The 26,107-nt window shown below is 39.2% G+C and overlaps 2 protein-coding genes across 8 annotated transcripts in view; one reads left to right on the top strand and one right to left on the bottom strand.

Annotated features, from left to right (window-relative positions):
• Window positions 1–17,381, top strand: part of Pat1 (Protein interacting with APP tail-1) — a 71,005-nt gene extending 53,624 nt beyond the window's left edge. The window contains exons 3-12 of the mRNA XM_073093527.1: window positions 3,461–3,575; window positions 4,163–4,289; window positions 10,814–10,999; window positions 11,646–12,134; window positions 12,655–12,862; window positions 13,191–13,349; window positions 13,769–13,874; window positions 14,473–14,615; window positions 15,092–15,386; window positions 15,809–17,381. Of these exons, the coding sequence (XP_072949628.1) occupies window positions 3,461–3,575; window positions 4,163–4,289; window positions 10,814–10,999; window positions 11,646–12,134; window positions 12,655–12,862; window positions 13,191–13,349; window positions 13,769–13,874; window positions 14,473–14,615; window positions 15,092–15,386; window positions 15,809–15,912 (1,932 nt within the window). The 3' untranslated portion in view covers window positions 15,913–17,381. The remainder of the gene's footprint in view (window positions 1–3,460; window positions 3,576–4,162; window positions 4,290–10,813; window positions 11,000–11,645; window positions 12,135–12,654; window positions 12,863–13,190; window positions 13,350–13,768; window positions 13,875–14,472; window positions 14,616–15,091; window positions 15,387–15,808) is intronic.
• Window positions 17,382–17,564: 183 nt separating this feature from the next.
• On the bottom strand, window positions 17,565–26,069 carry AnxB10 (Annexin B10). 7 transcript variants are annotated; one of them, XM_073093536.1, is made up of 9 exons: window positions 26,024–26,069; window positions 25,224–25,400; window positions 23,602–23,806; window positions 23,152–23,231; window positions 21,926–22,039; window positions 21,292–21,424; window positions 20,036–20,221; window positions 19,823–20,004; window positions 17,565–18,353 (listed from the first exon to the last, which is right to left on the bottom strand). In XM_073093536.1, exons 1-9 carry the CDS (start codon window positions 26,033–26,035, stop codon window positions 18,294–18,296), a joined length of 1,149 nt encoding a protein of 382 aa, XP_072949637.1. In that variant the 5' UTR covers window positions 26,036–26,069; the 3' UTR covers window positions 17,565–18,293. The 7 variants fall into 7 exon arrangements, with proteins under 7 accessions (XP_072949637.1, XP_072949633.1, XP_072949631.1 ...); XM_073093532.1 differs by lacking the exon at window positions 19,823–20,004 and having other exon boundaries at window positions 17,565–18,350; window positions 20,040–20,221; window positions 21,926–22,051; XM_073093530.1 differs by lacking the exon at window positions 20,036–20,221 and having other exon boundaries at window positions 21,926–22,051.
• Window positions 26,070–26,107: the final 38 nt, after the last annotated feature.

The following is a 26,107-nucleotide window of genomic DNA, read 5'->3' as shown; positions in this document are numbered from 1 at the left end:
GGTCAGCTCCACTCGAAAAGTCGTAAGCGCCGAGTACGCGATAATTACCTGCGGTGCGTTTAAGTAGCGAATTAAATCTCTAATATTAAACTCTGTTTAGTGCTTAAAGTGTTCTTTGTTTGGTGCAAGGTTTTTTTGGGGTAATTAATAATTGTAAATGTAACTTGCTTTTAACTTTGACGTAACATTGACCGTATTTTTGGATTATATGAATACTAAGTAGATTGAACTGCCCCAAAATCTGTTTTTCTTTTTATAAAATCGATGTACCAAAGGAGAATGTAGTTTGACTATTGAAATTGACATATAGATAGGAGTCCGGTCTGAATTTAGAACACATGTAATTATACCCCAGAGAAGTAAGGTCGAACTTCTCGTGTGAGTATCTTTGCCTGATACACATTTCAAAGCAGATTACAATAAGGCTTTTGTTATAATGCTTAAGGCACAACGACTCTTTTACACTTGCTGCTAGACCGAGAGTTTTTTTTAATAATATAGGAGTAGCAGACGAGCAAGCAGTCCACCTGATAGTAAGTGGCTATCGGTGGCCGCCCATGGACATCTGTAATCAATCCCAGATAGGATTAGATATTCCTACCTGAGGTCGGCCACAGATGCGCCACTACCCCTGAGGACTAAGCTGGAACGCCTCGGAAAAGTCTGTCTCCCTTACCACACCCTACAAACCGGAACACAGCAGCGCCTAACACTGCTGTTATTAGGTAGAAATAGGTGTGGCGGTGGTGCCGCCGGAGTCAAACCACAAAGGGTGCTACCACCTATAATTTGATGCAATTTTCACTCTTCGTAGAATAATGTTGTAAATATGAATCATTTTTTTCACGACATAGTTTCGTCTAACAATTGTTTTTACAAAACGAAAATCCAATTTCGATGCAGTTTTCACTATTTGAGAATAAGCAAATAACAATATGTAGTTTTTGAGTTTTATTTTATCATAATCACATTACGTCATTGGCTTTGAAATGACAAAAAAATATTTTAGTGTTATTCATAAAAGCTGGCAAGGCCGCGGGTGGAAGGCTAGTATAGCGTAAGTGTTGACATCAATCACCGCTAATTAACTTTGAGATTGTTTGTAAAATTTAAATTAATTTATTCTGCTATTATATAACTTAGGTTACCTTAACCTCGAATGTGTTAAAGTGACTTTAATACTCTTTTTTTACCTAAAATGGTACATTTTACTTTATTTATTAATGCTGCCAGTGGTTTCGGTCGACATGTGGATTTGCATCCCTGTGTTTCATATTAGAATTAGGGATAGGATGTCTTTGGTGGTAGTAACAGTAGTATCAAACGCTACTGTGTTCCGGTTTAAAGGCATATTATACTTACACAAAGTGTTCTAACTTGGTTCTTATGGATAGCAACGCGTCTGTGGCCGACCTCAGGTTGGAGTCTTAATGTTATTTCGGATTGATTAGAGATGTCCATGAGCGGCAGTAAGCATTTACTTAGGTGGATTGCATGCTTATTTGCTACTTCTATATCATGAAAAATATTTGTGATGCAAATAATTTTGTATGGAAAAATAAATCCAAAAGATAATAGATAATATTATATAAATGGTAAATATTAGTATGCATAACAAATAATCAAGTGGAGAAAATGTAAAATCATTTTACAATGGCTTTGTTTTATTTATATTACCCTTATGTAAATCAGGTTCTATTTACATATGTCCAATAAGAAAAACAATAACCCTGCGTCATAATGTTTGTGTGTGCGCATGGTTTCGTCTTCTATTATACACTTGTTATGTCATTGTGTTGAGTTCCGTCACTTTGAAGCTCGCGTGACGAAGCTAGCAACATAACGCGCTGACAAACAGTGGGATCCCGGCTTCGATTCCTCGGTCAGACGAATGTAGATGATGATGAATTTGAATTTATTAAGTGTACTTGTCCTGTGCTGAAAGCATTACTTGTCATGTATCGATAACGTAGATATTTCTCTTTTAGCTATCATATTTATTGGAAGATGGTAAATCTCTTCGTGGTTCGATGTGGAGAATCAATTCTATCTATATCCTATCTGTCGTGCACTTTTGTAATAAATGTGTCATTGCAAATTGCAACCCACCGGTCAACTCGAGTCAGTACTTCGGTACCGGCAAGAGGCGGACGCGGCAAGCGCACGAATCTCAAATAGTTTATTTCCTTGAGTTCCAACTGCTGTGGTAGAATCTCATGTTAAATTATTTATCAATATCCTATTTCTACCTACTAACAGTAGTGTCAACCTCTGCTGTGTTCTAGTTTAAAAGGTATGGTAAGGAAGACTCTACCTAACGTGTCTCCGAGGGTGGCAGCCTATCTATGTCCCCTCAGGTAGAAATTCAATAATATTTGGAGTTGATTGCAAATATGCAGGCGGAGATGCCCACATATCAGATAGACTGGATTCGTACGAAAAATCTTCATCTAAAATAGGTATTCGTATAAATCAGAAATGCCAATATGTGTAATCTAGGCCATAAACTGATTTAACAAAGTTGCATGTGGCATGTTGATAGACGCATTACACGTACAATGTATTTATTTACAGACATAATACTAATATTTTTACTATGTTTGCATTCCGCATCAATGTTGCTCCCATATGAACATTGTCATAATAACGACGTCGTAACGAAATTTTTTAGCTTTAAACTTAAAATTAAAGTTTGCCATGTATGAATAAAATATAACACGTCTTGTTCATCATTATTAACATTATTAATTTTTTTGACATCGCCTGTTAACTTTGTGCCAAATATTCTTAAATTGTATATATTCTTAATTTGTATGTAAAACGTTTTATTTTTATCGTGGATTATGGTTGAGATTACATAAATAGATAGACAGAGGTGAACTGAGTTTTTTATTTACTTACTTAAGTTTTTTCTCTGCAGATGTTGATAGGTACTAGTTAGGTACTTAGTATTGTATGATATTCGGAAATGTTAATGCAGCTTTTTGTCTATGATAATTTAATTAATATCAAGATTACATAGTCTCGTAGTTTTTATCATTAAGTACATACTTTTTGTTGTGTATTAGCTTTTTGTTGTGTATTAGTAATATACGTATCAAATCGTGTAAGTAGGCAAAGTATCTTCTAGAAAATGAATAAAGTGTGATTTTTTGATCTACGATGAAAAAAGATATGGGCTATCTATCTATACTTCATTCCGAGAAGATTTGTTACGGCTGCGTAGTGTGTGTGTGTAAACGGCTTTGTTGTGGAGGATTACGGAAGCATCCAATAATTACTCGTAGATAATGTCTGTTTCTAAAGCTTTAAGTTTTATAGTACAACACTAGGTATTCATGTACCTTTTTTTTGTTACGAGAGGGAAATCTTCAGAAGGTACCCGACGACGTAGGAGCGACGCCGGGTTATGTGGGCTTTTTACCGTACTAAACTAAAATTCGAATGTATTCTTACGCAGGCCGTGATCGAGCATGGGTCGAAGCTGTCGACGGAGCTGTCGTGCGCGTACCTGGCGCGCTGCGATGCCGCCACACACTCCAAGGACTCGCTAATAAACCTGGGCTTGAGATTAGGTCAGTGATCCTCCAAATAATAAATCCATCCAAGTGATAAATCCATTACTGTACCACTACGGGCCCCAGGTATCCTCTCATTATGAGAAGGCTAACGCCATAGTCCCTGCGCTGACCAAGTGCGGATTGGTAGACTTCACATACCTTTAGATTTTTTTAATATGTTGTTTAGACCTTGTTTAGACTATGTTTTGCATAGGAAGTTATAAAAAACTGAATGGAATCAGTCTTGTATTTTTTTATAATATAGGAGTAGCAGATGAGCATGCAGTCCACCAGATGGTAAGCTGCTACTGCCGCCCATGAACATCTTTAATCAATCCCAGATAGGATTACAATTCCTGCCTGAGGTCAGCCACAGGTTTGCCGCTACCCATGAGGACTAAGCTGGAATGCCTCTGGAAAGAATGTCTACCTTACCACACCCTTTCGACAAGGGTTTATCAGACCTCAGGTGATCTGCATCTGAATGTGTGCCAAATAAGACCTGCTTGGTGACTGCCTTCACCGTGACCGGCGTCACAAAGGGTTCTACCACCTTCAAATAAAATAATGTTATTAAAATGCTTATGACTGTCGGTTTCCAGGTGGTTTCCTGAACGAGGCCGGTTGGTACGCGGACGCGGAGCGCGTGCTGCTGCGCGTGCGCGACATCTGCCAGTCGCGGCCGCAGACCACGCACTACATCCGCCTCACGCTCGAGTGCTGTCACAGGTGAGAGTGCTACATGGCATTTATGGATGATCCCTGATCGATACAGTTAAGCGATCGCCGGCGTACTCGGGACTTGGTTTGACGTCTGCTGAAGAATACATTGTTGTGCGCTTTTATGTGTTAGACGATATGTTAAATTGTCGGTCCCAATAAATGTCTTTGTTACTATATATTGGTAAAAATACCTGATAAGGGTTGAAAAATAAATCACCGAGCAGTATAAGAAAAGTGAGAGGGCGTATGCTATGCCTTCTACAATTTTTGACTATCATAGAAACCGTTCCACTATCGCACGGATGCAATTAAAACTATTTTCTTTTATGTTAAAACCTAACCTAACCAATGTCATATGAAATTCTATAGGTAAGGTTGTAACTTAAAAGAAAACATTTATTTTAAGCGCGCAGGGCGCTGCAGCGCCCTACGAACTGGTGGATCCAAATCGTATAAATTCAGTATGTACCTAACCTACTTAAAATATAAATAAGCGGTCTAATCATGCTATATTAAGCGGTATAATCATGCTATATTTGTTTTATTACTTTATCCAAGTCTTCGAAGATATTATACATATAAAAGAGCTGGTTAATTTAATTAATTCCGTGTCAATTATCACTCTAATATATTGAGTAGTTAATGTACATAACATAGATTAGTAAAGATACTTCGCCGCTTTGAAATTGAATGAAGCCACAAACGGCTTATTTTAGTAAGTTCTTTTTTTGAATTCTTGATAAATAAAAACATTTTTAGAGAAAATTTACGAATAAGTAACTATACTACGAATACTGCGTAATTTACGTAATAAATAAATAATTATTTCAAATATTTTAGGGATTTTAGCACGGAGGCGTGGCAAAACTTTTTTTCGCAACTATTTCAATTCTCAAAACTGGGTACATTTTCTTGTTAGGAGTGAGTAATCTTTACTAATCTATGGTACATAATGGCTGGATGTTATATATAATATCCGGATTTATTACTTTGGCTGTAACTTAATATAGTTATACCTATTAAGCGATTCATGCACCTAAATCTGGTAGAACTCTGTGTGGTTCGATTCCGGCGGTACCACCGCCACACCTACTTCTGCCTCATAGCAGTAGTGTTAAACGCTGCTGTGTTCTGGTTTGACGGGTGTGGTAAGGGAGACGTACCGAGGCGTTCCAGCTTAGTCCTCAGGGGTAGCGGCGTATCTGTGGTCGACCTCAGGTAGGAATATCTCATCCTATCTGGAGTTGATTAAAGATGTTCATGGTCGACAGTAGCCACTTACCATCAGGTAGACTGCATGCTTGTCTGCTACTCCGATATTATATTATTACCTATCAGAAGCGGTTTTTATTAAAAAAAAATACACGTGGTAAATAACCTAAACTATATTTCATATGAATTATGTAATTAAAACAATAACAATCAAAGATTCAACAAAAATAGATTCCTAATGAAAATTGACAAGAGGTCCGCTCCGCACAAAGTCTTGAATAATAATGCCCGACCGTCGTGCTCGCACCGCCTTTTACACCCATTCTTGATTTTTATTCGACAACCCTCCAACACGGCCTCTCCTGACAGTGTGGCGTCCTCGACACACTCTTCTCATGCACCTGTAGACGCCTCGTAGGTCCAGGTACTGCCTCATACGAGTGCATTACAGGCACAGGTGCATTGATTGTCCTGACTGAAGTAGCAGACGGAGCTGTTGCCACGGCTAGACAAGGTAGCGTCGTCTTCAATGTCAAACTTTTGATTCGGTAATACGGCTGTTTCTGTTGGCGAGGCGTCCTCAACTGCCTCATCACCCAACTGCGGCATGTCTCGTGTATTCAGAGGATTAGATTGTTCACCTTCTGTAATTGAGCAGACACATTTAAGGTTTCATACTTATTTGTGTGTAATGTCCTCAGATCTTTGTTTTTGAGAAGGTAATTAGAAACCTTAATTCAGAACCCTCATTACAGATGCAAGCGTGCACTCAAGCATCAGCAATAAGTAATTCAATATGAAATTTTGAAAAAGGATAGAACAAAGATAGGCACGAGAAGACAAAATAAAGATGAATGTCGTACATACTGCATATGTCGCAAACTGCGCAAGACACAAGCACGACACTTTTACAATGGTTAGCCCGTTTAGAAAACGTTCTAACAAATTAGCACGCTGTGTTCCCAATGCTCACCGATACAATGACCATTAGCAACACATCGCTTATGCGGTAAGAGAAGCAAAATCCGGCCGAATTCGCCTCAGCCTTTCCACAAAGCATAGGAAGTAAAGCATAAAGATGCCCACCTCTATGCAGACCACTTTATTCTTAAAGTCGATACAATTGGACATATAGAAATGTCTAAACACAGCGGATATAAAACAAACAGATACGAGCACCAATCACCCGGGGCAGTTCCCGTCCCCGAATGAGACATAACTTTGCATGTGTGAATCAGTACCCATAAAAGGTTGTTCCAACCCAAACTAATAACAATAAAACACAGAAAATGTTTGTAACACAAACGACACACACACCGTGACTCATCACAGGTGTGCGTGGCTTCACTCTGCGTGTACAGTTGTACACAGCTCCAGGACCACATGTCTGAGCGACTCCAAGACAGCGTCCGAGCATACAAAGCAAAACACAGTATTCGCTAGGGTATGTTTCATATGCACCCGCAGAGTGAACTTTACTTATGAACAAAGTCCTACACATATTAATTTGTGTAGTTGAGTACACTAACTAATACGTTTACCATTATTTTTCTTATAAGTAAACAATAAAAGAAGGAAATAGTGACCAGATCGTTTAACTTAAGGTTTTTGTAACAAACCCAAGTTAAACATCTAGAAACATGCATAATTCTTATGTGACATAGGCATGATTATCAAAATCCTGCCTGCCATTCATAGGTTCCTCGGTATGGGCCCTACCGAGGAAATAACTTTACACCAGAGGGCAAGGCGCATGAAACCCTCTAGCGACTCTCCGTAACACGGAAAGCTTTCACGTTGGGGGAAAAGGAGTATGTACTCCCCCAACGACTCTTCGCCACGCGAAAAGCTTTCACACCAGGGGGCAAGGCGCATGAAACCCCCTAGCGACTCTCCGTTACACGGAAAGCTTTCACATCGGGGGAAAAGGAGTATGTACTCCCCCGACGACTCTTCGCAACGCGAAAAGCTTTCACGTTGGGGGAAAAGGAGTATGTACTCCCCCAACGACTCTTCGCCACGCGAAAAGCTTTCACATCGGGGGAAAAGGAGTATGTACTCCCCCGATGACTCTTCGCAACGCGAAAAGCTTTCACGTTGGGGGAAAAGGAGTATGTACTCCCCCAACGACTCTTCGCCATGCGAAAAGCTTTTTAAAGAAACAAATCAAGGTACCGACATAGGTACTGAAAGGGTGACCACACACCTTCAAAAAACATTTCACACGTCTCAGGGGTCCATTCACTTTTCCATGGAACCATATATTGGGCAGCTGCATAAGTGGACTTTCCATAAAACCCACCAAGACACTTTAACTCATATCGGTGGTTAGAAAGAGCATTTTCTACTATATAAGGTCCACGCATGCTAGGATACAGTTTAGCCAAAGATTGGGCAAACTTGACAACAAACACCACGTCACCATACTAGAAATCACGAGGAGGCTTTCAGTGCTTTTCAACCGTTCGGCCGTCCTATGTCTGAGCATCTTCCGTCTCGCTTCCCGGTTGCTTGTAGTTGAATTCAATGCGACATCTCGCACCAAACTTCGGATTACAGGGCCAGTCAAGAGGTTCAAAGCACAAGTCTGCGTAGTTTTCTGCTTCATCAAGTTTATAATGAGTTGTAATTGAAACAATTCTTCGGCCCGCTTAGCCTTTCGATGGTTTACAGCGATGCGAAGCATGTTCAGGACTGTACGGATGTAGCGTTCCACCTGCCCGTTTGCTTGATCCATTTCAGAAGTAATGTAATAAAGCTGTACACCAAGGATCTTCATCCACGAAGTGAAGCCCATCGATTTGAACAGACGTACTCTATCTGACACAACTAACTTAGGTGTACAGAACAGTAGTTTCAATTCATCAACATCTTGGCGACATAAGGATGTCAGCAAACAATATTTTGTAAATGCATCCATCACAAGCAAAACAAACCCGTAACCCTTAGACACTGGAAGAAACCCTAGGACATCTACATGTAAGGTTTCAAAGGAGACTTCAAACCTGTCCATTGATGTGATAAGCTGTAAAGGTGCTTTAGGTATATGCTTGTGGGCGATACATGTTAAATACTTAGAAGGAACAAACTTCCTAAGACTAGGTAACCAAAAATACCTTAAAATTAGGTTCACTACCTTATCTGCCTATATGGCTATGCTCACCATAAAAGATACGGAGGAGGCTCAAACGATTCGGTATGTAGCAAAGGAGCCTCGGCTCTACACCAATCCGTGAATACCGGTAATACAATATGTCATTATGTTTTTCATACCTTGACGCGTCCAATTCACCTTGTTCAAATGATCAAATTATAGTTTGAGTCTCCTCTTTACCTGCTTGAGAAATATAAACCCAATTACGTGGGCGTTTTATATTGTTAAAATTACATAGGTTTCAGCGTTTGAATTCAGTTCCAGGTGGTGACTGATTGTAATGTCTTAAAATCCACCCAAAATAAAAAAAAAGAGACTTGTTACCGCGTGTGGCACCATGGTGCCCTTTCGGTAAAGAATGGTGAAATTAAAATCCTGTAGGTAAATCCACCATCTTGCCACACGCGGTAACAAGTCTCTTTTTTTTTATTTTGGGTGGATTTTAAGACATTACAATCAGTCACCACCTGGAACTGAATTCAAACGCTGCTTTGCTAAGCAATCACGTATGTGATGGCCTAGTTTTTTACGATAGGCACAAGGAATAGAGCGATCGATCTTAGCGGTGGTCAATTTCGGAACCGCCTCGGATGCGGACCCGGCGGTGGCAGGTTTCGGCTTGTTAGGACACTGCAACTGCTTGTGTCCTAACTCACCACATAAATGACATTTTGCACTAATCCCAGATACCTGAGTCCATTGCTTGGTAACTGACATTTTGCTGCTACTATGTTGCGCAAACGGACAGCGCATGACACGTGCATCTTAATTTACTGGTTTCCAGGAAGTAGCCAAGTAACCTACGAGATTAATTTGCGTTTATAGCCGCTGCTTTAACCTGAGGATCCATAACCCCTCGCAACACAATGTCAGTAACCAAGTCATCACTAAGACCCTTAACAATCGAAGTAATGTCCTGCGCGCATATTCCACATAAGTAAGAAAACTGTTAGAATTTGTAGACATTACCTCATACAAAATGTTTGCTCGAGCGGTCATTGGTGACCCACTCGTCCAACCACGACCTTGCGTCACCTTTCAAGCACTTACCGACGCGAGCAAGACACTCGCGTGCATCCCACCGATTTGCAACCTTGGCCCTATCAACTTCTTCAAACCACGAATCCACGTCGTGTATGTTAGGGTCAAAATTTGACACATAGTAGCTATGCGTACTTACCGATTTCAAGGATTGAATCGCTTCGACAATCTGTTCAGTTCCGTTCGCGTAGGACGGCTCAGCAGAGGCTAATTGGTCTGGTAAATGTGGAGCAAGCGCCTGTGACTCCAAAGCCTGAAGACGAGACATAATAGTGTGCCACGATTCGCGACCACTAAACTCACGATTGTCGTTCCGCCGGCTGCGATCACGGCGATAATGGTCGCGGCTACGACTCCGACTGTAGTCACGACTCCAGCTACGATCGCGGCTGCTGCGACTGTGATAACGGCGGTCACGGCGCATGTGACGTCTACCATGACGTTCACGACTTCGGCTACGGCTAGGACTACGAGTAAGATGTCGTCCTGTTACCGGAGGGGTGTACCCCCTGTTGGAACTGCTTGAACGATAGGTCGCAGAACGCTTGCTGCGTGAGCGGCGGGTGCCGGAGGTATGACGTCGTTCGCGAGATCGAGATCGACCCATTTTCTACCTGCTTCGAAACACCTTGACACAAAGAAGCACAACAACACAAAAAGATCTTACCAATGATAATTAATCGCAACTTTGTGCTTTACGGACACTCATACAAGAATAAACAATCGTTTAAAGTGAGTAGTGTTCTATCCCACTTCTGATATTAGCTATCAGAAGCGGTTTTTATTTAAAAAAAATACACGTGGTAAATAACCTAAACTATATTTCATATGAATTATGTAATTAAAACAATAACAATCAAAGATTCAACAAAAATAGATTCCTAATGAAAATTGACAAGAGGTCCGCTCCGCACAAAGTCTTGAATAATAATGCCCGACCGTCGTGCTCGCACCGCCTTTTATACCCATTCTTGATTTTTATTCGACAACCCTCCAACAATATAATATCCGGATTTATTGGCTGTCCCGTAAATACGTTACATTTATTACGCTATTCGTGCACCCATCATATTCACACGCAACTCCCACTGGTCCCTTGTCTAAACCCTCGTGCACACATCAGGTTGCTGAACACCCAGTCGGCGTACTGCTGCTTCCCGGCGGCGGCGGAGACGTACTCGCTGGCGCTGCGGCTGCTCGGGCTGAAGGAGGGCGCGCCCGCCCGCCTGCCCAGCGGGATCATCGCCGCGGCCAAGTCGCGGGACGCCGCGCTGCAGACTGGAGACGATACGCATGCTTATTGTGACAGGTTGGTGTAGTATAACATTGCTCCTACGTCTAGGGATAAAGTTCTTGTCTCGCGGAGTGTAATATGTTCATAAGAATTCTTTTTAATTTAATAGCAAATTTTAAAGTTGAATTTTAATAAATTTTGTAGGTATTTATGTAACTATAAGAAAATTGTCAATTGCTGTTTTTGTTTCTTGATTGTGCTAAAAATAGTTAAAACTTGACACACAACATACAGGTTAGTTGTATAAGAGACATTCCTTCTCCTTCTAAGCTCAGCCATGGGACAAGAATGAGTGAATAATATTAATATTGATCACAACAGATCTGGTCCTAGTTAGTATAGTATAATTCATGAATAAATCAAGCAACGGGAACTTTGGTTTCATCCGTGAGCATAATTATAGTATTTTACTAGTAGTTAAATAAGTTACAGTAGTTAAGTACCCGCGTTAAAAATGCAATCCATATGCATGTAGTAAAAAACGGTTATTTCAATATTAAAAACAGATACTCCGATTTTATTTACATGTGTAGATAATGACACAGAATTCATGTACATCATTTTTACTATGTAAATTTTATTCGTTCACACAAACTGACTGGTTATTTATGGTTTGATAAATTGTAATCATTAAATATTTTTTCAATATTATTAATTACAGATTGGAAAAACCCCCCAGCGAAGAGCCAGACGAGGCCTCCAAGTCCGACGTTGACAAAACGGATGCAAGCACGAGTGGTAGACAAGACGCGGCCACCGATACCGATGCTGACAGTGAGACTGACGGCTCCGGCGACGAGACTGAAGAGGACCGGGGGCAGGACGCGAGGGGGGAGGCGGGCGTGAGGGGGGAGATAGGTCGGGTGCACGCAGAGATCGGTAGTGTGGAAGGGGACGCGGGTAGCGGGTGTGCAGATGCCGGTAGTGTTGAGACCGAGGCGGGTAGCGTGCAGCTGGCTAGCGGTAGCGGTAGCGAGGGGGGTATCACGACGGGCGGGGTGCGAGCGGAGGGCGAGTGGGGTATGTCGGCGCTGCTGGCGCGGCTGTGCAAGGAGTTCAGCGCGCTGTTCTTTGTGCGATGCGACTACAGCGCCGCGCACGCCTGGAGTATGCAGGCGTTGGCTATGCTCACACCGGACACGCCCGCCAAGTAAGTCTACAATGTATCGATTACGTGATTAGGGCCATGATCTATGGTATTTAATATTGAAGTAATAGATGTTTGCTATGCAACCTGATGGTAAGTGGTCACTACTGTCCGAGGACTTGGGTTGCTATTCTTGAGTACTGCGATGGTCCCCTTAAATATGTAAGTCAGCTGACAGTCAAATCCATTAATCGAAATACAAAAACTGCTCCACGCTAGAAATACCACCGTCACACCCACTTTTAGCGTGAAGCACTTTTGCGTTTTAGTCGAAGAGTGTCGATGCTGGGTAACTTAAATATGAGGTGGTTGTCCTCTCTCATGATCATGAGCTATTATAATACCTCTGTGATGACCTCAGGTGAAGCTGTTCTATATGAAATTGGTAACAGATGTTCATGGCAAACATTGATCAATTACTATTAAATTGACTGTGTACTTTGATACTTCAAACTTAAAAAGAATATATATTCTCATTTTTATCAGTAATATCGTACGCATAACACTTGTATCGTTGTAACAGGATAACGATCGAGGTGCTCCGCGCGTGCGGCAAGGCGTGCGTGGTGAAGCGGCGGTTCGGCGGCGCGGGGCTGCTGGTGCGCCAGGCCGTCGCGCTCGCCCGCCGCGCCTTCGGGCCCAAGCACCCGCGCTACGCCGCCGCGCTGCTCGACTACGGCTTCTACCTGCTCAACATCGACTCCATCACGCACAGCGTCGCCGTGTATGAGGTACGTACAGGACACACGCAGACAGACACACAAGCAAGTGGTTACATGCATGGTTAAGCGTTACCCATATAGAACACTGCCATGCACTTCGATAAGGGACACATACGCCAACATAAACAGCTGATATAATCATACATGTGATATAGTACACATAGTTTGTCGGTACCGGGCTGGTACCAACGGCAACTTTGAAATATGTTCTTAAATAAAAAATAACACTTATGAACGATGCTGTCTTATGACACGATCAGCTGCGAAAATATTTACATTATTGGCTTTTTGGAGACTTTATTTTTTATTCAATAAATATGTTTGTTCCGTTTTTCAGGAGGCCCTATCGACACTGCGTCGCGTGTTCGGTCGCAGCAGCCTGCACGTGGCCACGGCGCAGGAGGACCTGGCCTACGCGCTGTACGTGCTGGAGTACTCCTCCGGCCGCTTCTACAAGGCGCGCGACCACGCCGAGCGCGCCATCAGGATCATTGAGGTAACGGGCCCCGGAGCTCCGCTCCGCACCAGCTGCACGTGGCCACGGGCAGGAGGACCTGGTCTACCGCCTATGACCTACCTAGGCTATCCGGTTGCCTATACCGATAGCTGATACAGCTGATACAGATAGCTGTATGATTAATATAGTCAAGCGTTATTATATGTGTGTAATAATAATAAATTCTAGATTGGATATAAATTTAGTAAAATATCTATTCTTCCATAATATTTTTCAAACTTTCCTTGCTTTAATAGGTTTTGTGATGTAAATAAAACACTAAATCTCTTTTTTAGGACTATGTAACAGTTCATTTTTTTAAAGATTACATAATAATATAATACTTATATGCACAATGCATAAATGTTATGTTTTTCAACTTGTGAACTATTTAAAAACAAATCGTTTTTTTCCTTTAGAACCTGGTCCCGCCGGACCACCTGCTGCTGGCGTCTGCGAAACGCGTCAAGGCCCTCATCCTGGAGGAGATCGCGCTCGACACGCCCGCCGGACAGGACATGAGTGGTAATACACACCGCTGAGCATCAATTGTCATGCAAATAATCGAAATCCTACCTTCATACTTCTAAAGAGGAATTTAAGCTGCAGTCCACCAGTGTATTTGACAGAATTCAAACACCTTCGATTTTTTTGTTTAAGCCGTTCGGTCTTTTTTCATCATGTTTTCTTACGGTTTAAACAAATTATATAGTTCATTTCTAACACACATAATTTATGAAAAATCAGAGTAGCATGCCTGGGATTTAAACCTTAGATCCTCTGTCTGAGAAGCCAAGTTTTTAACAGAAATTTAGACCTTTGGACTGTCACTGTTCTATGTACTTCGTATTACACATGAATAGTATAAAAGCTGTGTTCCGTTTTGAAGAGTGTGGTAAGGGAGACATACTTTTTCGAAGAAACGCCTCGGAAAAGTTAAAGCTTAGTTCTCAGGGGTAGCGGCGTATCTGTGGCCGACCTCAGGTAGGAATATCTAACCCTATCTGGGGGTGATTATAGATGTCCATGGGTGGCAGTAGCCCGGTCTGCATCAGAACTGCATGCTTGTCTGGTATTCCTATATTATAAAAAAATAAATAAATAGCAATGGTCGTTGTAACAGAGCCGAGCCTGCTGGAGGAGTCGGAGGCGCTGCACAAGGCGGCGCTGGCGCTGTCCATGATGGCGTTCGGCGAGAAGAACGTGCAGACCGCCAAGCACTACGGGAACCTCGGCCGCCTCTACCAGAGCATGCAGAAGTTCCAGGTATACCCCCATCCCTCATCCCCCTTTCGCTCTATTATTTCGCTCAGAAAACTTTAAGTGTCAAATTTAATAATGTCGTTAAGTGCCATTTAAGTGGCAGAACTCTACTTAGGTGAAGCGACGTAGGATAGGATCTCAAGCCTGCTTCAATCTTATCTGGAGTTTAATATAGATGTTGTCAGTAATGACTAGTGACCGTTTACTATTTTTTGCATGTTTTATTGCTGTTATGTAAAATATATTTGAATTTAATATATAAAGAAGATAAAAATAAAGCATATGTAAAATGTGGTAATGTGCTAAACCTTATATATCATTTAACCCATAGTCAGAGAACATATAAAGTTTTTTTTTTGTACTAGGGAAGCCAGTTTATTTTAACTTTCCTTGCCCTAAAATGTACATCTAAATTCAATGTGAAATAATTTTCGAACAGAAGGTAGTTTTACACTAAATTCTATATAACATCATCGCAGGACGCCGAGATGATGCACCTGAAAGCGATAGCGATAAAGGAGGAACTCCTCGGCGCTGAGGACTACGAGGTGGGGCTGAGCGTGGGCCACCTCGCGTCGCTCTACAACTACCACATGCACATGCACCGCGACGCCGAGCTGCTCTACCTGCGCTCCATCGCCATCAGCCTGAAGCTGTTCGGCGAGCGGTACTCGGGGCTGGAGTACGACTACCGCGGCCTCATGCACGTGTTCACGCAGCTCAAGCGGCACGACCGCGCCGACTATTATAACGCGCTGCTACAACACTGGCACGGTATGTTACGAGAATTCCAGTATTATCAAACATTACAAACCCACACTAGCTTGTTACGTTCTAGTACAATAATAAGATATTTTTTAATTAGCATGATATTTGAAGGTGGTAGAATTCTTTGAGGGTCGACTCCGAAGGGTAGGTGTGCCTTCGGAGCATTTTGCCTCGTAACAAGTGTTAAGCAGTGCTTGTAAGGTGTAGTAAGGGTGACATATTTATGTGAGACATTCTAAGTTACTCCGACCGACCTAAGATAGGATTCTAATCTTATCTGGGATTGACTGCAGAATAATCTTATATGGGGGACAGTTGCTTTGTATGTCAGTTGCTATGTAATACATGTATGTATCATCAAGTGTTGTTCGTTTTCTATTTCTATCGTAATATGCTATAGTGAATAAATAATTTACACGTGGTTACAGAACTGCGAGAACAGTCGAAGGCGGAGCAGCAGCCGGCGCTGGGCTCGGAGCAGGTGATGCCGCTGGAGGAGCTACAGGCCAAGTTCTTCGCGCCCAACGACTGAACCCCCGCGTCAGCAGGCCGCAAGCCGACTCTCTCCTCGTTTTACTAAACAAATCTACGCCTCCATCTTCTGACGTCAACCTATTTAACTTAAATTTTGTGTAAATCTTTTTCAAACCTCCTTTTTTAATCGACTCTAGCGTGTTATTAGAAATTTTAATGTAAAAATCGTTCAAAACGTTCTCTTCGTAAACCGTTATGATCTAAATGTGCCCTTAGAAAACTGATTGCAGAATTAATATTAGATATGTATTTTGTAAGTAAGAAATTCTATTCTAGTTTCGCGAATATGTATCACGCAATGCATGAGGTAGGTGTTTGCGAGTAGTGTGTTGTCGATGAATTAGTTAATTTAGAGCGACTTCGCGTCCGTGTGGTGTTCGGACTAACTGCCATTTCGTGTGACCGGACGCTTGCTTGCGATATGGGATGGATAATCAACCCGAATTATGCTTGACACGTTTGTTTATCCCTTTATATTATTTCTCTTAAAAACAAATTAACTTGCACACGAAGCACAAATAGTATCGGAAGCAAGCGTTGAGATGATTTATTTATATATATATATTGTATTTAACCAGTTCGTTTAGTGATATGATATTTAAGAGCTTGTGTCTACGTCTTGTGATAGAGGCAGGCATTCGAGTTCTTTGAATAATGTTAAAATAATCGTCAGTATATCGTCGTAGCAATAAAGTAAAACGTATCTCAGATTGTTTAGATTACTTTAGCGGTAAATAAGAAGCTCCGAGTTTGTTCTTTGAAACACTAAAATGAAATAATCAAAATAAACACGAATATATATTTAAAAAAAATGTTACATTATCATAAGCAGAGTTTAGTTTTTCAAATTTGCTATTTAAAACAATATTAAAAAAAGAGTATGTATGTATTTATCGTGCGTAAATCGAGAGAGATTAGAAGAAATTGCACAATTTATTCTCATTACTAGTATTTAAATCTTAAATTGTAAATTTATATTACATAGTAGATTCTTTACAGTTTATGACTTTACCACTGGCCTGACGGACGGTTCATAGAGCTTGTTACTAATAGACAATTTCAAAACAAAATTACTAAACGTTTAAATATCCAATTGCAAGAAATCATTCTTTTTCTATCACTTATATTTGCATGATCAAAATTTAGAGCAGTTTGATGTCCCTTATTACGTTGTAAAATGCTTAGCACTCGACTTTGTAGCTCGATTAGACTTAGCTATTGCCTTAGAGCTTATTATGTTCCTCTTTTTAAGTGATTTTCTTTATATTATGAAACATGTATAAAATTTATTAGTTGTATTTTTCAATTTTCGTCGCTTTAGATATATTTAGTTTAATTGTATGAAGTGCAATGACCGGCGGCGGCACCGTGTACATATTTATTTCTCGCCAATGTTGCCAGTGTTTACTTTGTGAATATTATGTATGAAACGGAAAACATATCTGAATAAATACTGTTGTTCGCATATTTTGGATTATTTTATTGAAGTTAATTTCTTAAGGCGTATTAGAAAAAATCTGAATATATTTTCTCATGCAGAGTGACAATGTTTTTATTGGTTTTATTTATAAATAGGGAAGGGAATGGTCTGTTATTATTACACAAAAATATTACAGTATTGGGCCAAGGAATAAATCAATTAAAACATCATTGTTTTTCTACCATTTAATAAAAATAAATTGTAATAAATACAAGTTAAAGCTTAATAAAATACTCTGACACAAGCACACATGAAATCTAATAATCTGGGAAAAATATAATTGGAATGCAAAATACTCTTTTAGAACTGTGTCCTAATAAATAGTTTTATAATCATTTATCAAGTTATAATTATCATATAAATATACAATTTTAATAGACAATAAAATTGAATAAAGATTCTTCTCAAAAGGCACTGTTTGCAGCCAATGCTGTGTAGGAATTGTTTTTATTAATAGGACTTTTGTTTTATTAAAACAGAATTTAAAGAAATCGCACAAAATAATACACAAAGTGTAAATAGATGCCTGTAAGCTGTGTGAATGTCTTGTACAGATTCAATTCGCTAATATTTAGCCTATAAATGTAATAATAATATTCGAGATTGAATTTAAGTAGGATGACGCCCCATTAATTGACGACAAATCAGTTAAACGGACATACATGTCATCCACACTGAGATAATGATAAGTAGATTCGTTGTCCTTAAACAGGGCCCTACATTCAAACTAATACATTTATCAAAAACCATCACAACAAAATGAAACAGGCATACAGTAGACATTCAACTTATAGCTAACATTCATAAGCTGCTCACGACGGACGAAGCTCGGTGCGGGGCGGCGGGCTCCGAGGGTGCAGGCTCCGGGGGCTCCGGCCTCGCGGGTGCTCCGGGGGCTCCTACGCGGGCCCGAGCAGCGCCACGAGCGCGCGCTTGTAGTCTCCGGAGGTCTCGCCCTGCTGCCGGCCGCGAACACAGCGTTACCCGGGGGCGAATAGCATGCGGCGGACAAACGCGGCAACATTAGTATTGTGAAGCATTGCATAGCTTATCGTGTGTTATTCACCGAACAATGCGATAGAATAGAATTGTAATACGATACATGTCATATTTAAAATAAATAAATATTTTGATTAAAGCATTGTAACGCTTATAATTAGAGACATTAGAAAAATATTCGTTCACATTTTGATAATAGCAACATTAACATTTCAGTAAATTCATTAATTATTTCTCCCCATCCCAAAATTTAAAATAAATATTTTGATTGAAGCATCATAACACTTATAATTAGAGACATCTTACATTAAATAAAACATACTTTCGAATATTGATAAATAGCCACATTGACATTTCAATAAATTCATTAATTATCTCACCCCGTCCCAAAAACAAACAATTTTTTCAAACATACTGTAATATTATAAATAAATAAAGATAAATAAGAACAAGTAACCTCACCTCCTGTTCAAATCCCGACACCGGACAAGTTGCATGAGAGATGTGATTAATAAAAATAACATTACTACAACATAGAAATAGCTATCTATTGAACACCAACTAACACACCAATTAATAATAATATATTTTTTTTATTCGTAAATACTTTGTACAGAGTCCCCAAGCAAAATTTTAGTTTTGAAGCTATTTCCATGCTGTGTAATGCATAGAGAAAAAGCTTGAACTTCATGCCTGTGTGACGTGCTATGCAAGTATGCCGTGGTATTTGTGAAGCCTTAATAAATTTATAATCAGCATACTAAAATTATGATTACTTTATAAGTTGTAAGTGCAAATATGAGATTATTAATGCGAACCAAACAGAAGTGACGTGAGGCGCGGATGTAAGCCTTCCCTGGCCTAGTTTCATACAATATATAAAAGCGGTAATGGTGTATAGATAGGTAACTATGTCATGTCATCTTTGTATATTTTGCGTTGAGTTAGAGCGCCTTACGTCGCTTCTGTGTGGTTAGTGCTTCATTTGACATACTGATAATAATGGATAAAGAATTTAATGTCAATCAAAATAAAATTAATTTCAATGTTATAACTAAAATAATGCTTTATAACGTAATAAAGTATTCAATTTGAATGGATGCATAAAATAAGGTGTCTAATTAGATTTATTATATTAAAAATAGTTTGTTTCGTTTGCAATTTTATTTTCATGGATAAATAGGCCACAATTTAGTTTCTATTGTGTATTGTAATTTCATTATGGATCATCAAATCTTTCAGTATAATCATCAAATATAAATATAAGACGAACCTTAAAAAATAAAAATAGAAAAAATAAGAAAAATCTACAGGACGTGTTAAAATTAACTATTTTCCTAAAATGAGTCTCCTCTACTCACGGTACACAAATCTAAGCGGACCAACGTTACACCACGGGTACCACCTGCTAGCGAGCACACCCACTAACCTCCAGCTCGCTGCGGAGCGTCTTGTCGTAGATGCGCTCGTACTCGCGCTTGATGTCGCCGAGGTCGATCTCCGCGCGCGTGGCGACGATGCGCACTATGGCCGCGTCGTCCGTGCCGGCGCCCTGCATGGCCGCGCGGAGCCTCTGAGCGAACCACGCCGGGGCGTTCTCCACGCACTCCACTGCAAGACGTACGGGGAGGTTACTAGCTACATACCCTGATCTCGCTTTCCAGCGTCTTATCGTAAAGCCGCTCGTACTCCCGCTTGACGGCGGCGAGGTCGGCCTCGGAGCGGCTGACCACGATGCGGATGAGCGTGCGGTCGTCGGTGCCGAGCCCCTGCATGGCCGCGCGGAGTCGTGTCGCGAACCACGCCGCTGGGTTCTGCACGCACTCCACTGGAATACAATGGTTAGAAGCGGCCCACGGGAGTTGGCACATGTCAATGTTATCCCCCAATTAACTTGATGATACTATGTACTTTTTATAAGCCCCAGTGTAGGTGTAAATACAATAATCCTAATTACATTTTTATATTTAATAAATTCAAGTAATACTGAATACGACTACATAATATATTAGTATTTTCGGTAATTATAAAAAATATAAAATCGAGGCTTTTCCTTCAGTTTCTCATTTATCATTACTTCCCAGAATTTGAACCTTATAAGCGACACTATCAGGTAATGGTAAAACAAAGAGTGTATTTTTTTTTTCAAAATGAACTCGTTCGATTCCCGTCTAAGAAAAAAGATATTTTAAAAAAACGAATGATGCAGTTTTAGCTTTTAAAAAAATCGGCCTCGTAACTCCTTTCAGCATTTGTCGCTAATCCTTATAGTTTCGGATTTAGCCCTGTAGGCCTATTTGAAAAATTCACCCTGTATAATGAATAAATTTATGACATATTTTTACATTAGGCAATAGAAATGAGATAAAAGAAGACATTAAAAAATACGTTCAATTACAAGTCATTGCTTCATAACTTGTATCAAAAAACAGTTTGTAAAAAGCAACGTAGGTCAATTGGCGGTTTCCTGCGAGACAAAGAATCGCGACAAGTGAACGCAATTGATAATACCGCCTCTCGTTACCATGTCGATCTCACTTAAATGTTTCCTCTGAGTAATGCTTTATAATGAAAAGAATTTTATGTTCGCGTGTGTAATACCTAAACTTTTATATTTTATATTCCTATATATTTTTATATTCCTGGTTTATTTTTCTGCTAATTAATTATAATGCAATTAATAATAATCAATAAAAAATGCATGCATCATACATTTTCAGTATTTGGTTGTAAATTGAAATAAATAGCGTAAAATTTTAATTTCAACATATAATAAATTTAAATTGAAAGTGGATTTAACACTAGATTTAAATTAAATTCGACGTAAATGTCATTACTATGTTTTACGGAACTAACAACTTTAGTATTGTAGTAGTTCCGGAGTATTATAATACATACCGATGGCGGAGAGCGCGTCGGCCAGCTCGCCGCCGATCTCTGCCTTGATAGCTTGCTCGATGGTGCGGCCAGAGATGTTCTTGTACTCCTCGAAGATCAGACGCAGCTGGGTAAAGCTCTCGTGGGCCAGAATCTAAACAGTCAACATACCATTTGTATGTTTATTTGTTTACAGGAAAAATCTTTTAAAGCCCAATATTAGGTTATGTTGGATTTCTGGCAACTACAAAACGCTTACTGCGTTGCTTTTAGACAATTGTACGAAATCCTGGAATTCTCTTTGATTCCAAGTGATATTCCAGGTGAGCCATTCAAATGCACTACATATTTGTAGTAGGTATAAGTACTCTTTTAAATTTTATTTTGTTTAGTCTATAATAACAAAGTGACTCGACACATAATTATTTTAATTAAACTGAAACAGCTGTATACACAAGTTTGAGTTCGAATATTGTCAAGTTGATCTACAGACAATTTTAGTTCTATTATACACAGCCAATTTGTATTGACATCAACCCTTTACCATGCCACTGATGAACACGGGTCCTCTCTCAGAGTGAGAGGAGTTATACCTGGTATATCGTCACTGAGTACCATATATAGACAATATTCATTACCTGTTTCATAATATTACCTTATTGAATATCTCCTCGTCGGTACCCCACTTGGCCTCTCCAGCGTCGTACAGTTGTTGCGCGGCCTCCACCGCCCGGGCGTGGTCCCCGCCAGCCTCTTCATCCCGAGCCCCCTGATGGGCAGACTACACTCAACCAGGGTAACCATGCTCTTTGCAACGCTTGGAGGAATTCAACTATAGTCCTTATAATACCCGGGTTTGTTGAAATCCTAGTTATTTTACAGTAAAATAGTCTTTCTTTTCTCTTAAGGTTTACATTACATAGCTTTACTGAACTACAAAAATATGAATTTAAAATACTATGTTGTATATAATTTAAAATTGACATATTTAGGTTATTAAAATACAATCGATAACTCCAAAAAATGTGTTAATAAAAAATATAAAAATGTGGATACAAATAGTCTACTAGAGGACATGTTGAACTCATCCAAGGCCATAAGATCTTTAGCACAAGCGAAAGTAAAGGTTTGCTGTGCTTTATTTTATTTAATAAGCAGATAAAGCATTGAAATAATTAGTCTGTATTTATTGTTGTTTGTAATTAAGGTAAATCTTTTCATAGTGATACAACAGTCACATTATGTTTGAGTTCATTTGGCTTCTTTTAATTAATTATTTGTGATTAAAATTTTAAGATTTTTCAGAATATTATGTGTAAATTATGTTAGTTAATGTAAACAGTTACACCATTATCCACAAGGCTCACACACTCAACAAATATTAATATTATTATTATTTGAACTTGATTAAGATGCATACTAATCTTTATAATAAATTAGTCTTCAAATCGGGTTATCTCTGATTGTATTTGTAAATTATTAATATGCTAAGAAAATAAACAGCAAAAGCATTCCTCTTATTTGTTATAATTAGTTACAAATGAATTCTACGATGCACACAAAACTGTTAAGTTTCAACTGTTTTTTAGTGAATGAGTAAATTATTTCTTTCGATATTTAATATTTTAATTTAGTTGTAAAATTCAAAATGTTAAACTTAACTTTTAAGAAATAAGATATAGTCCCCGTAAAACTGCTAGTCCGCTCTAAATATAGAAATGAATCGCGTCGCCATAGCAAATTGTACGACTACACCTGCTCGCAACAACTTCAGAGCGGACTATTAGTTTGGCGAGTACTATACTTGGTTTACATTTTAAGTATAAAATACAAGTGTGATGAAAATGTGTGACAAAATAGTGATGTGCATAAGTAACGTACGGTTACGATGAGTGTGAGCAGGCGGCGGAAGTCGCCCGACGTCTCCGAGCACATGTGCTCGGCCAGCGGCCGGTTGTACACTGTGTGTAAGAAATACAAATACAAATAATAAACAGAATTTTGAAACCATACCGACTTTTTATAATTTAAACAATTTAAATAGAATTCATGAGTAACCGGTGGTTTTAGACTTCTCGTCGGCCCGGCGTATTTGTTAAATACAAGTAATTTAAATCACATTTTTTTATACTTTTCTTGCATTTTTACTGTTACGCAATAATTAAGAACAGAAATTGTTAATAGTAACCATGAATAGTAAATTATTGTAGACCCAACTATAAATCACGTTCTTTAACATGAAGAGTTAACAAAGCCACTATTTATTGGCTCTACTGCAGTATCCCTAGGATAGCAATAATTGGTAAATGTTTTTACATAAGCTAAACTCACATCTCTCATAAGTCTCCACAATCTCCGCGATCTCGGGCTTGGTGCGCGTGCAGAGGATCTCGACCAGCACGTGTTCGTCGGTGCCGAGCCCCTCCATGCAGTGGTGCAGCTCCTTGCACAGGTACTCCGCGGGCGGACGCATCAGCGCCACTATCACGTCCTCGAAGTGGCCGCCCAGCTCCGACTTCAGGTCTTCGATTATGTCCTGTTAGAAGAAAGGTGGTACGACACTTTGTTACCGTTAAAGGCCACATCTGTTTGTCTTATTTAGTCTGCGTAAAACTGCTAATCTGCTCTGAATAGCTAGCAAATTGTATGACTACCTCTGCTCGCAACAAATTCATAGCGGACTAGCAGATAGGCGCGAACTATAACAGTGTAAAGTTACTGTGTTGTGGTTTGTAAGACGTGGCTATGCAAACATTTGAATGGACTTGTATTCAAACACTGTTTTTTTCACTTTTTTATATGATCTCATATTTAGATATTTATTTATAGTAGTTTGCTGACTCTCAAACCCTTTGGTGGTCAATGGTAAATTAAAATTATATTTTGGATTATAAACACAATGATATAGGTACTTCCAACTTATATGTATATAATAACAATATATAAAGCTTTAACGCTTTCTACACTCACAGCCCCACACTAGGATTCCCTGTATCGTGGGTGCCATGGACACACACAGAGACAAATACACAAACACCCAGACCCAGAAATCTAAATTCATCATTCAGATTTCTGTCTGGCCGGGGTTCGAACCCGGGACCCTCTGCGCGTCAGACCGATATGGTGACCGCTCCGCCACGCGGGTTGTCATATAATTTCTATATGATTAAAGAATAATGAAATGACGATTTATAAAATAAATAATATAATTATAATTATTCACATATAGCACATATTATAATATATCTGTTAAGATTCACTATGATAAACTTGGTCATATAAATCAGAAAGGTTATGTCAATGTTTGAACAAATGTCACAAGATAAATACTATGTAACATGAAATATTTTACTTAGTTACTACAACAACTTAAAGTTTAAAACAAGACTACAATATTCTCTACCAAGACCTTTTAGAGAAAAATCCATTTGAGTTTTTATCAAGGTTCCACTATGTAGCATGATGGATGAGTAATAAACCATTACAGAGCATAATTACCATGGTTGTGTATTCATAAATATTGTGTAGCAGCATTATCATGCCATAACATGACTCACTTCCCTGTTGAACTAGCAAGTTATCTACCTTGAGATGATGACTGCTCAAAACAAAAAAATTGAAATGTCGTCTATGACTTAACTAAAGTTATCTATATGAATATATTTTTTAAATTACATTCGCTCCTCTTCTTTTACAAGTATCCATAATAGAAATTTAAACATCTAATTATACAAATTATTTTTTTATTGAATCTTTCTCATGTTTCATAAATTGTCCTGTTTATAGATAATTTTCTGAAAGGAAATACTATAAAAGCCCTAATATTGTGAATCCAATAGGCATTTATATTTCTCTAATAAATTAATAAAGGGTCACTGAGATTAATAAATGGTCACCTAGATTCCTAAAATCAGGGTCCAGTTCCATATAAATTATATATTTAGGAAACTTACCCTCCCATACTCATGAGTGAAAGCCTCAGCAATGGCCTGCCGCTGGATGTTGGAGCGAGTGGTCAGGATGTCAATGATGGTCTGCTCGTCCGTGCCGAAGCCCTTCATGGCTCCACGGAGGGTCGCTGCATCTTCCGCAGCATTGAAGTTGGGCACTCCCACCACAGTAGGTTCACGCTAAGGAATTTATGTATAATTTAAAAATTATAATTAAATGTAATTATGAGATTTGATTTCTTTAAAGTTATAAAAGATGAAGTATATCAATATAATACATGTAAAAATTGTCTTACAAATGTTGGAACATTAGTCACTGTGGTCTAGGAATCATGTACTTATAATATTCATATAGAAAGTAAATGTAAGTCTGTGACAATACTTCTGTATTTAGTTCATTACATCCTCTTCTGTTTACTCTTTTCATATATTTTATATTTCTTAACTTGGTTCAATTCTTTATGTGATAAATAGGATAATTAAATGTAATGCTTCTACTATAAATAGAAAGATACATAAACTGGTATATTTATATAGCACAATACGTTTACATTAACATAACAAGTATTACAAATAATGAATATTATTTTCCCATGAATTTATCAACGGCGCCAATGACACGCATTTGGTAGCAGTGTTAAATCAAAATGTTTTTTTTATTACTCAATGGTATATTTTTTCTGCATTGTCTGGTCAAGGCTGTAGTTCCCGCCCATCGCCCTAATTACTTCACCCTGACGTCATCTGGCGCCGCCCTTCGATTACTCCAAATTATGGGTACTATGAGTTATATGAGTACTTACTTTGTAGGCCATCTTCTTGAATGTAGGAAGTCTTAAAAAGAACCGTTTCCTATAACAGTAGTGGCACTTTCACTGATCAATCTG

Source organism: Epargyreus clarus, unplaced genomic scaffold, assembly GCF_041222505.1.
Source record: "Epargyreus clarus isolate Ecla_fem2 unplaced genomic scaffold, WU_Ecla_fem_2.2 ptg000004l, whole genome shotgun sequence".
Classification (NCBI taxonomy): Eukaryota; Metazoa; Arthropoda; class Insecta; order Lepidoptera; family Hesperiidae; genus Epargyreus; species Epargyreus clarus.
Note: the sequence above shows the minus strand (reverse complement) of the source record. Positions and strands in the feature narration are given on the sequence as shown.